We start from the raw sequence: 16339 nt of genomic DNA, 5'->3' as shown, positions 1-16339 counted from the left end.
CTTTACCCTGAATCATTCTCTGTGCTAATGTTGTACATGACGGAAGAATTAGAAAATTGTGGGAGGCAACAGTCTGGCTTGAGAGAATACCAAGGGGAGTCAAAATAACATTAAAATCAAGTCTCTATCACTCCCTTTCACGTCATCCAGAATATTAGAAAAATCAACTACGTACAGTACGGGGCTTTTCAAAGCCTAATATACTGTATATTGATATAACAAAGCACACATTGTCTGTGAAAGAACATTTTTGGTCAATTCCAGAAAAATAGGGGTGGGGTTGGCACCATATTGGTGACACGACCTCCAGCACAATTGCTATGCGCACGCACGTGCACAATTGCTAATTACACACACACACACACACACACACACACACACACACACACACACACACACACACACACACACACACACACACACACACACACACACACACACACACACAGAATATGTACTTATACACACAGACACACACAGAAACCCCACACATGTGTGGCAATTTCAGACTTATCCATTTGTAACTCTGAGAGTGCAAATGTAACCAAATGAACCCGTATGTAATTTATTTTAGTGAATAAAATGTAATTTTGTCCAATCTGTATGGTAGAGTATGTTTGCAGTATAACGTAATATAATTGTGGTGGTTGTATTTGGTCTCCCTGCTCTTCTATTGAGGCAATTAGATCCGTGTGTCTAGGCTCGACACAACCTCTGACACGATTTCTGGTTTGACACGAATTGTGACCTGAAGGTCAAAAAAGAAATCTCCTCAGTGCAGGCATGTAGGCGTTTTTTGGGGGTCATTGAAATGAAAAAGTTTGAGCACCACTGATAGTAACAGAAAACTGTTTTTATGTACTGATTCAGAAGGCCATTGTAGAATCGGCCTCAGGTCTTAATGGGTTAACACTCATAATTTGACAGTGCAGAGACGCAGATACAGGCCTCACCAGGATCAGTCATGGGATGCACATGACTGGCAGTCAACAATGAGGATGGAGCTTTTCACACCTGACTGTCACACAGTTAAAGGTTATACCTTCTAATAGACACACAAATACAACAGGCCCTCTTCAAACCACGGATCATTACCTGAGCACATTCTATAATGACACACACAATGGGCTTTACACACCAGCACTAAAACACCTTATTATGAGTAGACTATTGTGTACGCACGCACGCATGCACGCGCGCACACACACACACGCACGCACGCACGCACGCACGCACGCACACACACACACACACACACACACAGCGATCAACACAGTTGTGCAACGAAGCATACATTAGGCTTTAGTAAAGTAAGGCATGTGGCTATAAGTGCTAGGTCCCAAAACTATGAAGTCAAGATGACCCTCAGTGTGTGATGACACAATGGCTTAACGACATAAACATGCATACGTGTTCATGTGAGTGTGTGTGACAATAGATAGATATAGACTGAGAGATGCTAATAGATATATTTTTTATTAATTGACATCATTATTGACAAAAATGCATACACATAAACATATATCTGTACATATCTGTCGAAAGGATAACACAGTGAGCCCTATTAAGGAAGTCTTAGGTACCGCCAGGTCTTATTCCTTAACTTAAGACGTGGACCATTGCCATTTTGCTATTATGAGTGCAGTAATCTGCACACTGCACCAAGGCGCTATAAGGTAAAACGACCCTGTATTAGTCATGGGTGTGTTTGGGCAAGAAAAAGGAGAGGAGAACACACTCCACTTCTAAGCTAAAAAAATCTGTAAAAACTTTATTTTATTTCATTGGATTAATGAAGGAATAAACCTTTGAGATGCCACCTAGAGTGGAACACGAGTCTTTCAGATCAGATGGATTGAAACGGGGTGAGTAGGGCTGTCTGTCCATACGTGCGTAATACGTGCCCTGTCACCGGCCGATGTTTCCTTTTTACTTGATATTGTTTGATGGAGAGACAATACAATCATGATTGATTGTATTTCACGTAATGAAAATAGACACTTCAAAGATTATAGAGAACTTTGAATTATAACAATCGGTTCAGAATTGAGCACGGATTGTTTAAACTGCGGGTGTTCTTATTCTTACTGTCTCTCTCAGTGCCAGGCCCCGAGTTATCCCGAGTTTTAGGGTTATACCCTCAGTGCCAGAACGAGAAATCCCGAGTTAAAATTTCTTCATTTTTTTTTAATGTTCAGAACCCAAGATATCATTATCTGAAGATTTGCAGCTCCATCCACTCTTTGTTTAACCTATAACTGAAAAAGGCTGTATCTCGCTTCCTAAGCACTTTTTTTCTTTGAAAAAAAAAAAGAAAAAAGTTGGCAAAGTTCGCAAAATTTTTTTTATTTCATTGGCACTGAAAGAGTTAACTTATTAATTAAGTTACGACAGACAACGACGAGTTCTAATCACATATTAGTTTATTTAAATAGTTAGCCATGCATAAGCCCATATACAAGCTGAAGCAGACCGCTGCAGGTCTGCTTAGGACTTTACATGATTCAGGGTGTCTTTATACATGAGATGAATGTCGTCACAGTGTAATCCAAGTACATTCATTAACGTTATTATTAGAACAGTTTACCCATCTGAGAGCTTTGACCTTTTTATGTCACACTCACTGGTCAAGCAGGGAAACCCTGTCTCATCTTGCCAGGTCTTCTTCGAAAAGTAACCTTGTTGCCTTTAGGCTGTGATGTCCCAATGTCCGAATCTATTTTGTGCTGTGTCACAAGTCATGCACTTCACTCGTGTGGTCAGTTTCTTCTCTTGTTACTGTAGTGGTCAGTTGCATGTTGCAATGAGCCTTTGAATAGCTCCAGGTGTGCTATTACTTCAACTTGTGACTTGGGGAGAGCAGTAGAGTGGGTGAGGGGTCAGCTTTACTGACCCTGTCTCCGGTCAGTGGCATGACATGTTTTTAATTAGACTTTGCAGAGTCACTGTTGCACACACACATGTATCTGAGAGGCAGACATAGTCTGTCTGCCCTCTGCCCTTTCTACTATCAAGTGTATATGGTTTTATTCAGATAAATCATTATATATAATATATAATTCATAACATTACAACCAAACATTTCTTTTTGCACTTAAGACGTGGTCTGACCACGTCTTAGCGGTATGCGGTGAGTCATTTGAAGTCAAGGTGCAAAATGGCAGATACTGCATTGCGCCCTTAATTAAATTTGAACACTCCCCATGCGTAAAATATGCTGGCGAGTCTTATTCCTTGAGTGTTTGCGTTCAGCGCAACTTGCATAATAGGGATTGCACATAAGATGGTGGCGTTATCACTTAATTACCGCATAAGATATGGATCTAAGTCACACATAATAGGGGCCAGTAAAGCTTGTGTGTAAACTGAGTTGGGGCGGAATGTGTGAATATATGAATGTACATAATGCTTTCATCAATGCTGATTTATGCTCAATGAATGTGTGGCTGTGCGTTCATGCTACACGTGTACGTACATCCAGCACCTCAGCTTCTCTGCCGTCTTTCCTCTTCTCTTGTCTTCTCTCCTATCATCCTCTCCTCTCCTCTCCTCCTTTCTTTGCTTGGCATGAGCGGAAGCGCTCGTCCGGACCACCCAGGCATTGTAATTAAAACAACCATTGTTTTCTGAACTGCTCTTAAACACAGGTTGTGTATTAAACAGTATGTCACTTCCATCTATTACACATTCCTCTTTTAAGGCCTCAGGTGAGATAGAAAGTTGGATAAACAAGCAAAGCCACACAGGGAACGTTTATTTTTCTTTCTGTCCAACAGAATGTTTTGAGTGTGCAGGTTTTAATGTGCAGTCTTTTAGTAACCACCACGTTATTGTCGCTATTTGTATGTGAGGGGAGACAAATCAAAGATATCTACACAGTGTATATAGCATAATAAGTACAGATCATAAAGTAGCAGGTATGTACATGAGGAGAGGCAACACATCGCATCGGTAGGTGCTGGTCTGCTGAAGTTAAGCATCAAGTAAGCCAACCCAGTTGCCAGAATAAAATGTTGGTATTGTAGCATGTTTCTGGCAGGTTGCTCTGTTTGATGGACATAGCAGGTGGTCTTAATATTTTGTACATTCTGTGCAGATGTGTTGAAACTGATGGTAAGGTAGCGCACAAAAAGAAAAAAAACATTTCTTGTTCAAATTGAACGTGCACGTGGAAGATGCAAGCACATAATAACGTTTTCATTCCCATTTTGACAAGTTTCAATTTAACTTTATAAACTACAGTATGAGACCTGTGTTTTTGTTGTTATAAAAGAAAAACACATATGTTTTCCCTGTGCTAAACTTAACCTCAGCTAAGCTATGCCTAAACCTAACCTTATTCCTAAACTTAACTTCAGTAAAACTATAAACCTAACCTTACTCCTAAACTTAACCTCAGTAAAACTGTGCCTAAATCTAACCTTATTCCTAAACTTAACCTCAGTAAAACTGTGCCTAAACCTAACCTTATTCCTAACCTTAACCTTAGTAAAACTATGCCTAACCCTTATTCCCTAATTTCCCAATATCTGGTGCCGAGTGTTCAGGAAAAGAAATGGGGCAGAGTAGGTTTGGGGGCGACCGTTCCAGGTTACCTACAACCTCTTCAAGAATGTGTTGAGTAAGTTCAAAATCATTTCTTCAGACTGTGACATACAGTACATCCAGATGGGATACAGCAAGCCGTGTTTTTTGATGCCAATGGGCACACAGCCAGTTGTGACTGCACATATCCCTGACTGCAACACAGGTGGTCTGCAACACGCCTACTGCCATGGAAAAATAAAGACTCAAACAAGGGGCTTCTGTCATGACTGAAGGCAGATCAGCCAACTGTTTCTCAGGAAGATAGTGTGTGTGGAGAGGCCTGTTATCTGTAGATATAGATAGACAGATAGACCTTTATTAATCCTGAGGGACCTTCAGTTGACATAGCAGCACCACAGTAAGGATGAAACAAAGACAGCTAAGTACAGAGAAGTAGCAACACTAAAAGGTTAACACTATAATATAAACACAGTATAAAGGTGACTTAAGATCTAAATAGACTTACAGACCTAGGAAATGACCTGGCCGCCTGCCCTGCTCTAAGACTAGCCAGACACAAATAAACATAATATGCAATCTGTCCCAGTAAATGGGCAAATAGTTGTTACTCTATGTATGTATGTCTATGCATAATCTTTTACCCAAACATTGTTCATAAAGGGAAAGCTGACTGAGCACAGATGCTCCTTTACAGAAATGTCTTGGCCCAGGACAGCCACAGTTACAACCACAATCATGGTGCTGGCCACTGAGAAGCTCCACAAGAGCAATTTGAGCTAGCTTAAGGCTACTCCACTGTTGAGAAAAGGAAAAGCATTTCTTGTTTACTATGCTCTCCCAGGAATTCAAGCCTGCAACCTTGATTACTAGTGATTTACAGTCTTTAAAAATAATTTAGAACTTTGAAATCTCTTCTATCTTCAACCTTAGCTGAAACAAATGCCACATACAGCTGTGTTCCTGATAAGACAAGACAGGTCGGTGGCTGTTGGAGGCTGATTCACTGCCCGGCCATAACTTGAGACAAATTAGACTGCCATATTTTAAAACTTTATTGTCTTTTTAACCTGTGGAATTTTCAACTCCCAGGCTTCCGGATTGGATAATTAAAACCACATGTCTGACCTGTAAGGGCAAAAGCTGACTTTGCAACCTCTAGGAAAAATAGGAAGAGGGAATACCTTCAGTTTGAGATGGTTTTAAGATTACTGTTGCACTAATTGTTAAATGTCCATGTCATTGGTAGTACTTTTTTAACTGTACTGTTTCATGTTGTAGTGTATATGCACTAATGCCAAAACAAATTACTTGTGTCCTCATACATGGGAATAATGTTTCTGAGGGCACACATCCAACTGTTTGCACAAGACCCTCCATTTACTGTAAATACCGGTAATCAGGTTGACTTAACATAGTTAGATTTTTTTTTGCTTAAAAAACATGATTTTCCCAATAGTTTTTTTTCGTGGATTTGTTTATAGTCAGCGCAGAGAGGGACATGATGCAACCTATGATTATATCAACCTCTATCTCAGACAAAAAAAGGAGCAGCAACATTTTTGCCAGATTTTTATACCCATCTTTGTTGAAAAGAGACTCTGCGGGTTGCTCCAAAAACTTTGGTGTTCATCTCTACCCACATTGTCAAAATCTACTATTATATGCCCAAATACATTGAAATTGTTTACCACGCTATGCTTAACCTGAAGATGGTCTTGCTCTAATTAAGGCTTAAGTATTTAAAAGATAATGTAAAGTCATTACCTCTGTGAACTTTTGAGCGTCAACGCTTCATCAGACCAATTCTAAAGCATTTAAACCACAATTGCTATAGTCAGGGAATAGCCTTATTCAGGTACAGACCATTAGTTTAGAAATGTAGACACTGACCTAACTAACACCCTGTCAAAATCACAGTGCCAACTATTTTATCTCTTCAACAAAAATCACAACATTGTGAACTTGTAGATCTGCTATTTTCAGCGAATATTCACCTGTTATGTCATGCCCAGAACATGGGGACACTAGGGTTCATGTGGTTAAACGTAGACGGGCACATGAGAATGTAGTGTTGACCCTGACTAATGCCTCTTCACACCATTCTTCTGTCATATCTTCAAGCTCCATTTCCCAATTACCTCTAACCCCCGCAAGAGCTAGGCCACATGAGGAGGATATAGTCATATAAAATTGAGATCATGCGCCTTCGGGAGTGAAAGCACCTCACCGACAAGAGAAACGGCTGGAAGCTGAGGGAAGGATTTCAAATATGTTCAAGCATAATTACGAGCTTGAAAATACCATGACAAATGAGATCGGGCTAAATTGTGCTTAACGCAGAGATCGTTAAAAGCGTCAAATGAGCCCTCTAAATATAAATCTCAGATATGAGCCAGGCCTCTTTCTCTCCACAAAGAGAAAGCTGCATCTAAATTAGAGGGAGGAAACAAGTTGTTATTACAAATGGGGCTGCATGGTGAGTAGGGGCAGTTAGTTTGAAATGTTGCCTCAAATGCTTCTAAATATTCAAATAAAAGACTATACAACTGGGTTTCTAATGTAGGGGCACAGACCAAAGCCACCAGAGTTGACAGACGTGAAGATTTGTCCTCCATTAAACTCATTAAGACCTGAGGCTGATTCTACAAATGCCTTCTAAAATCAGTAGTTCTCACACTTTCACGATTTTTCAAAAATGTTTGAAAATAGCAGATGTACAAGCTCACAGCGCGGCACGAAGTGACGCGCTGTGAGCTTGTACATCTGCTATTTTTGAATAACCAACGCAAAAATATAAAATGACACGGATGCTTTCCCGGTTTTAACGGGTTATACACTAATTAAGGCTAGAAGAGTTACACCAGACATGAATATTTTGAAGATTAGTGGCCCGATAATAAAATAAAATGTTAGGTAACGCAAGGCTTCTCGGCAGTACTGCTCAAATAAACCTTTACATTTTTTTGTCAAACATTTGAATACAATTTTATTAGAAATATTTGAAGACTGTAATCCTGGAAAAATAAACAAGAGTCGAATGTTCATTTTAATAGAATTCTGGCCATCAGAGAGAGAGAGAGAGAAAGAGAGAGGGGGGGAGTACCAAAGCTTCAGATCTGATCGAATTTCTATAACAAACTTTCTAAAAATGATTTTTTTATGGAGAGAGGGGTGGGGGAAGGGGCGTAACCACGGGTGGGCATTAGGTAGGCCTGGGCCCACCCATTTAGTTTTTGTGCCCACCCCCCCCAAAAAAAATATACATGTAATTTTTGTTTTAATTTTTTATATCATGTTCAGCCATTTTGATAACAGTATATATATATATATATATATATATCCGAAATCCGTAACAAACATGCAAAAAAGTTTCCGCACGGCATGTGTGCCCACCCGCTCCTATAGGCCCAGCCTATGCTAGCGTTCTGGCTACGCCACTGGGTGGGGGTGAGCAATGTTTGCACATAAATAATAATGGAAACTAGTGTGGGCCAATGGGAGTGGCAGGTACTTCAAAAGACATACTGTACACTTGGAGGTAGAGGTGGAGGTGCCCTGGCTGAGTGAAAGACCACCAGTGAGGGATAGTCTATTCCAAGTTGGATACTGTGTTGTGAAACTAGAGCAAAGCATTCAGAATGCTGTAGTATTCTTTTCATTTTATTTTATTCATTTAAAGTAGTCAATTCTATTGTATTTTTCTACCAATTTAGTCATTATGCCAAATCCTTCCACACATTTTTGTGTTTCCACTGTTGTACTGACCATAATACTGTCATGATACTGCATGAAAAGGGTAGAGCACGCACATCCGTGGCCCAGGTGCAAGACAAACAAAGTATCATAAAAAAGGAATAGAGTCTGCACACTGGTGACGCTGCAAAAAGCTACGCTTTGTATTTATTGCGTTCGTCAACATTTCGGCCTGTTCAGACCTTCATCAGGACATACTGACCATGATACTGACATGATACTGACCATGATACTGACCATGATACTGACATGATATATCTGTCATGATACTGACATGATACTGACCATGATACTGACATGATACTGACCATGATATATCTGTCATGATACTGACCATGATACTGACATGATACTGACCATGATACTGACATGATACTGACCATGATATATCTGTCATGATAATGACCATGATACTGACATGATACTGACCATGATACTGACATGATACTGTCATGATACTGACCATGATATTGTCCATGATACTGACCATGATACTGACATGATACTGACCATGATACTGTCATGATACTGTCATGATACTGACCATGATACTGACCATGACATGGAGACACAATGAATATATTAAAAAGGCATATAAGAAGAAATACACAAACGCCCCCCAAGAGCACGTCAATGCATACACCTGAGTGCCTGTGTTGGACAACTCTCTGTTTGGTCCAGGGATTATAGTCCTGCAGCAATACTGAGTGATAGCAAAGATGGACTAGAATTATGAATACATTCATTCAACAAATTAATGAAGATAAGTTGGAAAAATGTATTCCTTTGAGTGAAATCAAGTTCCCATGAAACACAAAATTGCATTAACCACTTACAGTAAGCTCTATTTTAGACTTTGTTGTATGATGGTGTTACATAGAAATAGTGGAAAATTCCTAAAATAGGCGCCGCTCACAACGCGGCGCCTATTGAGAGGTTGTAGGTCAGCTATTTTTAGCAATTCCTGCAAATATTTTCACCTACAATGACCAAAAACATGGACGCCAGTTTGAATGACAATAGGAGAGGTAAGATGGGATACCCAGACCTGGCCTCAGGTGGGATACACAGACCTGGCCTGAGTGTTGGGGCTGCGGTCAGAAAGACAGAACGTTTTGTCTGTTTATAATTAGACCTTGTGAGTTTCCCCGCAGAGCTGCATGGACTCTAGGCACTAAGTGATTACATTTAGCCTTCACAGTTGCCCCGAGGGCCAACAATCTGCATGTGGTTCACTGTTTGAAATCTGACCTCAAATCAGCATGATAACTGGTGAACATGAGCCAGACCACAGTGTTCGTACGTTGATGGATGCACACAATGCGATCTCTTGTTCCTTCTCACACAAAGAAATCCAGCTGGTATGGTGGTAGCTTATGCTGCTCATGGCTTGTGACCTATAGGTGGCTTGCTTCCAACGGGTAGCCAGTTCGAATTCCTGTACCAACAGCCCAAAAAAATAAAACCTGGGTGAGGGGAGTGAATAACTAACACGCTCTCCTCCATCCAGAACTGCTGTTGCGGCGGCCTTGAACAAGGCATTTAACCCACAACTGCTCCAGTGGAGCTGCTCAGTGGCCAATATAGAGGAATGTGGTTGTAGCGGGGGGGACAGGGTTGCTCCCAGGTGTAAATGCATGGAGCGCAATGGAGTTAGTGGAGCAGTGTATTGTTGAATTAGAAGCTATTTGTTTGTCATACAGTCCCTGGATAAATAAACCAGACCCTTTAACACAGAACACCTAAGGCAAAAACCAGCTATGGTCATTTGCATTTGAGGGAACAGAGTGTCTTCTCACTGGGTACAGTACAGTTGCTCAATCTCCTTGTTCTTGTCTGTAGCTTAATTTCTGCTTTTCAATAATAATGAAACATACATAAAACCAAACAAGGTTGTTTTTTTTGTTTGTGACATGAATTTTAGAGTGGGATATATATTTATTAAGTGTACATTTATTATTTGAAAACAACTTTCAGAACATTTTGTTAAACACATTTGGCCATCAAACTACTGTGTACTGTATAATCTACTTTATCGTATTACAAATGGCAAAAATAGCCAGTCTACAAGCTCACAAAGCGATACATCGCATGAGCTTGTACATCTGCTATTTTTTAAATTTTTTGAAATCTTTAGACATTAATAAAAAGTGGTCAGCCCTGCATGTAATGACATTTCCACCAGTTAATTGAAAGTAGTTAAGGTCCAGACTCACTGGGCTGGGTTAAGAAACAATGAGTGAGACTACCCGTACTTCTTGACTGGCATTAGGAAGGCAGCAGTACAGGCAATAGAGTGTCCTGATGGTGCGTCTCACTATTATACAGCAATGATGATGGAAGGAGAGCGATCATTTAGCAATTCTTACTGAGAAGTGGAGCCTGAGTGGTGACCCGGCTCTGAGGTAATTGTAACCTTGTTTGCCTACTAATCCTTTACAAATTACATTTCCCTCTCAGTGAATGGACTCAGTAAGAGGAATGCAAGGCTCTGTTTGAGAGGTGGTAACTGGATAGGGCTTGATTGTGTGCATGTGTGTGTGCATGAGTGTGTGTGTGTGTGTGTGTGTGTGTGTGTGTGTGTGTGTGTGTGTGTGTGTGTGTGTGTGTGTGTGTGTGTGTGTGTGTGTGTGTGTGTGTGTGTGTGTGTGTGTGTGTGTGTGTGTGTGTGTGTGTGTGTGTGTGTGTGTGTGTGTGTGTGCGCGCGTGTAAATATGCAATACATTTCCTCCCAAAGACCTCTTCTGTGCATTGTCTAGCCACCACATACACCTCAGTTCCTCTCTGATACTATGACGATGACTCCAACAATTACCATTCATATTAAGGACATAACCCATTCAGGACATTTATTGAAGACATACATTCGGTGGGGAGTTCAAAGAGGAAACGAGGGGGGGAGAGAGAGAGAGAGAGAGAGAGAGAGAGAGAGAGAGAGAGAGAGAGGGGGGGGGGGTTTGGAGGAGGAGGAAACTGCGTCAAAACGCAAAGAGAGAAACTAAAAGGCCAATGGAAGGAGTGAGTGAGAAAGTACAACAAAGAAGAGAAAGTGGTAGTGTGTAGAGAATGTGTGTGTTGTTGATAACCTGCAGATGTGAGCAGCTATGGAAGGAATCTCTTTAAACCACAGTGTGGAAAAGTCGAAGAACCTTGGTAAGCCTAGCCCCTGTGTTTCACAACACACGCGCACACGCGCACACACACGCACACACACGCACACACACACACACACACACACACACACACACACACACACGTTGACAATGAGGTGTAGGGTGTTTGGGTGTGTGGTGAGTGTGTGGGTTGGGTTCTTGCTGGTTGTTTGTGGAGGCGGGGCAGGGGTCAGCCTGTGCGCTGTGGAGGAACAGCCGCTCGCTGTCGTTTCCAGGGAACGTGGCCGGCTGCAGTCCAAGCCCTGATTCTGAACAGATGGGCGTAGCCATGGCGACTAAGGAGCAGTGAAGTGCTGGACTGTTGTTTCTCCTCTGGGGTCCCAGGAGTAGTGCTGACCATTATATCATATCTATTACTTTTTCCATTATTAAAATAATCTATTTTTTTTATATATATATATATAGACATACATCAACAAATCGGCATGGGGATATTTTTTTTTAAATAATCGACTAAATCGATTAGCCTGATTAGCCACTTAAGCCCTATTTTATACTCCAAAAAAAATAGTGAAAATAGTCAGTCTACAAGTTATTCGCTATTATTAATAAACTGTTGCATTATATTATTACTGTGGCATCTGACCATTATAGAAGCACTGAACGTATGGCTCTCAATCACAAAGTCAAGGACATAAATTGACTCAACAGGGCTCAAAAGTGCAGCCAGTTTAGTTGCATCATGTATATGGAACTACATTTTATCTTAATGACCTGGGAAGTCAATTTGGGAACACAGGTGTGACTACAGTACCTAGCCTGACACTCAGCCTGAATTCCCATTTTCATGATCCAAAGATAGAAATATGTAAGGGGTTGGACTAATGATTCAAGGGCTGGAGCCAGGCAAGTGATTACCTCATATTTAGCAGGAAATGCCTGTGTAACGAAGAAGCCAAGCAGGTTGCAACCATAACAGTGACTACAGCCATGCAGCTACAGTAGGTTGACAAATAAAGACCTGATTAGTACAGTACCTTGTTGTACAACAGAGTATAAATTCAAGATTCAATTCAAGATTTTTACTGTTAGATCTTACATACAGTACTGTACGGGTAAACAAGAGTACAATTCTTTGGTTTTAGTTCCTCAGCATTATAGCAGCAATAACAACAATAACAAAGAAATAATTAATAGCAACAACCATAGTAAGTTGAACCAAATTAAGCATAAGACAACATTAAGGTGAATGCTACTGTTATTGCAAAGAATGAGTGAATGAATTCTCCTGGTTAAGGTTTGAGGCAGTAAGTACTGTGATTACAGTCAGTGTGGAATTGAGATTGATAGTAAAACAGAGTTCAAGTCCAAACTCTACAAACACAAGAGTTTAGTGAAGCACTGAAACAGTCAAAAAGGTTAAGAAAGGCTGTGATAAATGTTTGGATCCAATGAAGAGGTTCTGCGTGCTCAGCAATTAGCAGCACACACTCAGGGCATAAATTTAATCCCAGCTGCTCCTAACTTCAAAGTCTGTTTTTTTAAAAGCGAATGTCCCAGGGAGCTTCATGTCTGGTGCTTTTGTTTTATTATTCATGTGTCTGGAAGAGGCATGCAAGTAAGCATTTCTTTGTTCAGTGGAAAAACAATAAGCTTGAGCACACTGCTATACTTGAATCTTCCCTTTAAACGTCTTTCTGACTAAAACGCATGCATGCATGCATACACAGTATGCATACACAGCATGTGGTTGCTGTTACTCTATGGCTATATTCAATGCAATAAACATTATCAAATAATATGAAGAACATAGTCAACTATGCAATTTTCTTGACAACATGGTATGACATGTTAGTACAACCTTTACGGAATACACTACAGTAATACAGTAGTAGTGTATTCTCTGATCACATAGGTACTATACAACTAGGTTCAAGGTTCAAGGTTCAAGGTCTTTATTAATGTCCCAAAATGGCAATTAGGTTTACAGCAAGAGTAGTGATAACCTATAGAGTAACTATAACTATAACTATAGAGTAGTGATAAACTATAAACTATTTGAGTAGGTGCTCCAAAGAAAAAAGGTACATTTTGCTCGCTGAATATCAGACTACATTGAATAGACCTCTAAGATAGAAGGAACTGGTTTATCGTCAGAGTATTATGCACTTGTAGATCAGCTATTTTCAGCATGCAGTAATGCAGGTATCCTATAGTTCAGATAGGGGCTCAGTGTCATGTTTAACCGCTTAAGCCCTATTTTCAAAAATAACAAAAATAGGCAATCTACAAGCTCATGTGTTGCATTGAAACGTATTGGGCTTGTAGATTGTCAATATTTGAACATTAATTTGTGTTTTATTTATTCCTTTTTTCACGCCTATAACGACAAATAGGGACACCAGGTTGAAAGTTAAGGACATAGGCATCACTTTTACTGTACAGTGTTGTGTTTCACTGTCTGCAGATTTGTCCACCAGGGGGTGCAGAATCTTCTCAGCAATGCACACCTCTATTGTAGGTTGCCTTGTTTTGCACTTCTAATCCCTCTGGATAAGAATAACAAGCCTAAAATGCCTAAAATATAATTTATGTACCGTATACACAGTATATCAATGCGAAAAAATGTGTTCACGTCACTGCATTTCTCAAAATAGCTTCCTCGTTTCTCAGCTATCATTTCTTTCTTTCTTTCCCCTGTCTTCGGACAAAATCCTAGGCCATGGAAGACAGATGAGGTCACTGTTGACATTCCATAGCCTAATGTAAACAGTGTTAATCAAAGCAGAGAGACAGGCCTTAGACTGACGGCGACCCTTAGCGCTGCACACCGGCGATATCAATCACCCTCTGTGAGAACTTAGTCAGATGTATTCAGTTTCGTACAGCCCTGTGTTTTTCTAGAATCACTCAAAATGTTTCCGTCTCCCTAGAATGACTTCAGAGTGTGTTTGGAGTGTTGAGCTGAAATGGAAAGTTTCTAATGTGTTATCTTTTCCCGTAGTTTCCATTCATTGGTTAATGGCGAGGAGGGGGGGGGGGCTGGAAACTGTACGTGGTCGGGTGGGTTCTTGGCACCTGCAAGTGAAGAGCTATAAATAGACAGTACAGTAGGACATCACCTGTCTGTCTAGCCACCTTGTCTGCTGCAAACATGCTTGTCCACAAGCTCAACATGACATGGCACTCATCACAATATGGAGATGTAAGGGGGGCACTGTTATCCACTTACAACCACCGCGTGTCCCCATTTTGGGCATGTCATTAGAGGGATAAGAACATTTTAATATACAGTAGCAGTCGATCTACATGCTCACAACGTGTCGCATTGCGACGCATTGTGAGGACCAAATATTTAAAAAAAGAGAACCCAAAACAAGCATTAAGTAATGCTGATGAAAGTTTTTATGCAGAAGATTTGTTAAGGAAAAGGACTAGTAGATTAGATGTGTTGTAACACTTGGATACAGAAGAGATGACCTTTTCTCACACATTTGTGCAAAATGTGTTGAGCAGTGGTGGAAATACAACAAACCGGTATGTCACCTCAAATACAACCAGAGAAAAATCAACCATCAAGCCTTTATTTATTATGCACACCACACTTGATGGAGCAATAAATCTCTCCTTCTCACTTGATTTTGGAGTCTTGTGGCCACCATTCTGGCACAGAGGCCTCAGCGGTCAGTTTGGTGCCATCAGAAGTTTTGACTGATAGCACTTCTTTGGCATGAGCAAGGCGGATTAGGCTCAGACCGAGTTCTCCAACTCCTGCCCTGTGTTTCCCAGCTGTCTTGCCAGATTGCGTCTGTAGCGTTCCATCCTCGAGGCCTTCGACTGAGGCTGACAGGCGTACTGGCATCAGGCGTTTGCGTATCACTCCAGTGTGATGAGTCCTGGCTGTGAGCTCCTGGCCAAGGTAACAGCCTTTACTGAAGCTGATGCCCTGCATGTACTCTAGATTGGATTCAAGAGGGAGTGCAACGCCAGGAGGAAGGTCTTGAACTCCCTCAGGAAGTCCTATTGCATAGCGATGTCTATGATACTCGTCTGTGTCCCCCTGCTGGCATGATGCGATGATATTCAAAGGGTCAATTTGATTGTCCACCACCAGTCTCCAGCCCATGGCCTCGGTCCGTGCATCAGCCTCCCACACCAGAGCTTTTTCTTTGGTGGAGATATCAGGCTTGGCCAACTTTTGACCTGGTTCTATTCCCTGAGGGAGCACTGCCCATAGAGAGAGGTCCGGACAGGAGTTCAGCTTCACCTTCCGGCGAATCTTGTACATCTTCAAGTGTCTCAAGATGGGGTCTTGAACCGTGCAGTCACACTCGAGGAGAACGCTGTAGCCTGCCTCCGCTTCTTTTATTCTGTACAACATGACATCATACAGTGTCCTTCCCTGTTCATTCAGCATGTGTGCATACATAGCTCTGTGTTGTTCGTTAAAGAAGAGCCCCATGTCGTTGGTTATAAGTCCTTGGAGAAAAACCCCAGTATCTTGTCCTTGGATCTTGATCAAGGTCCTGTGATGAAGGTTGTAACACACGTACTGCGACTTTACCGGATCACGTTCACTCGCTTCTTGGCTGTACTTCTGGACTGGGATCCATCCTTTATTTGTTACACACTGATACCATCTGTTGCGTGTTTGAGAATGACACATAGAACCACGAAGCAAGCTGTTGGAACCAAACGTTGCTTTGGCCAAATAAAAGATCCCCACAGTATTCATTGTGACTTCTCTGCGTGTATGGATATCCTTTGCAGGCGTAATATTTGATCATTTGATGACGCGAGATTCAAGGCTGCATCAAATATTACGTCAGTCTTGCCCAAATAGGGAGTTAGTTAATGGGTACTGCACTAGTTATGGGAAAACGTACAATTGGTTATTACGACCGCTGTCACATTAGGGACCACTA

General features: G+C 41.1%; 1 protein-coding gene across 1 annotated transcript; it reads right to left on the bottom strand.

The window, feature by feature from the left end:
* Positions 1–15045: 15045 nt before the first annotated feature.
* LOC308088912 (putative transferase CAF17 homolog, mitochondrial) lies at positions 15046–16080 on the bottom strand (the record flags this gene model as incomplete). The annotated part of the gene is made up of 1 exon (XM_080433495.1): positions 15046–16080. The coding sequence occupies one exon, from the start codon at positions 16078–16080 to the stop codon at positions 15046–15048; it is 1035 nt and encodes a 344-aa protein (XP_080289621.1).
* Between the last annotated feature and the right edge of the window lie 259 nt (positions 16081–16339).

The sequence above is a fragment of the Gymnoscopelus braueri genome, assembly GCF_963280865.1.
Source record: "Gymnoscopelus braueri genome assembly, chromosome: 1".
Lineage (NCBI taxonomy): Eukaryota > Metazoa > Chordata > Actinopteri > Myctophiformes > Myctophidae > Gymnoscopelus > Gymnoscopelus braueri.
This window is presented reverse-complemented; position numbering and strand designations above follow the sequence as displayed.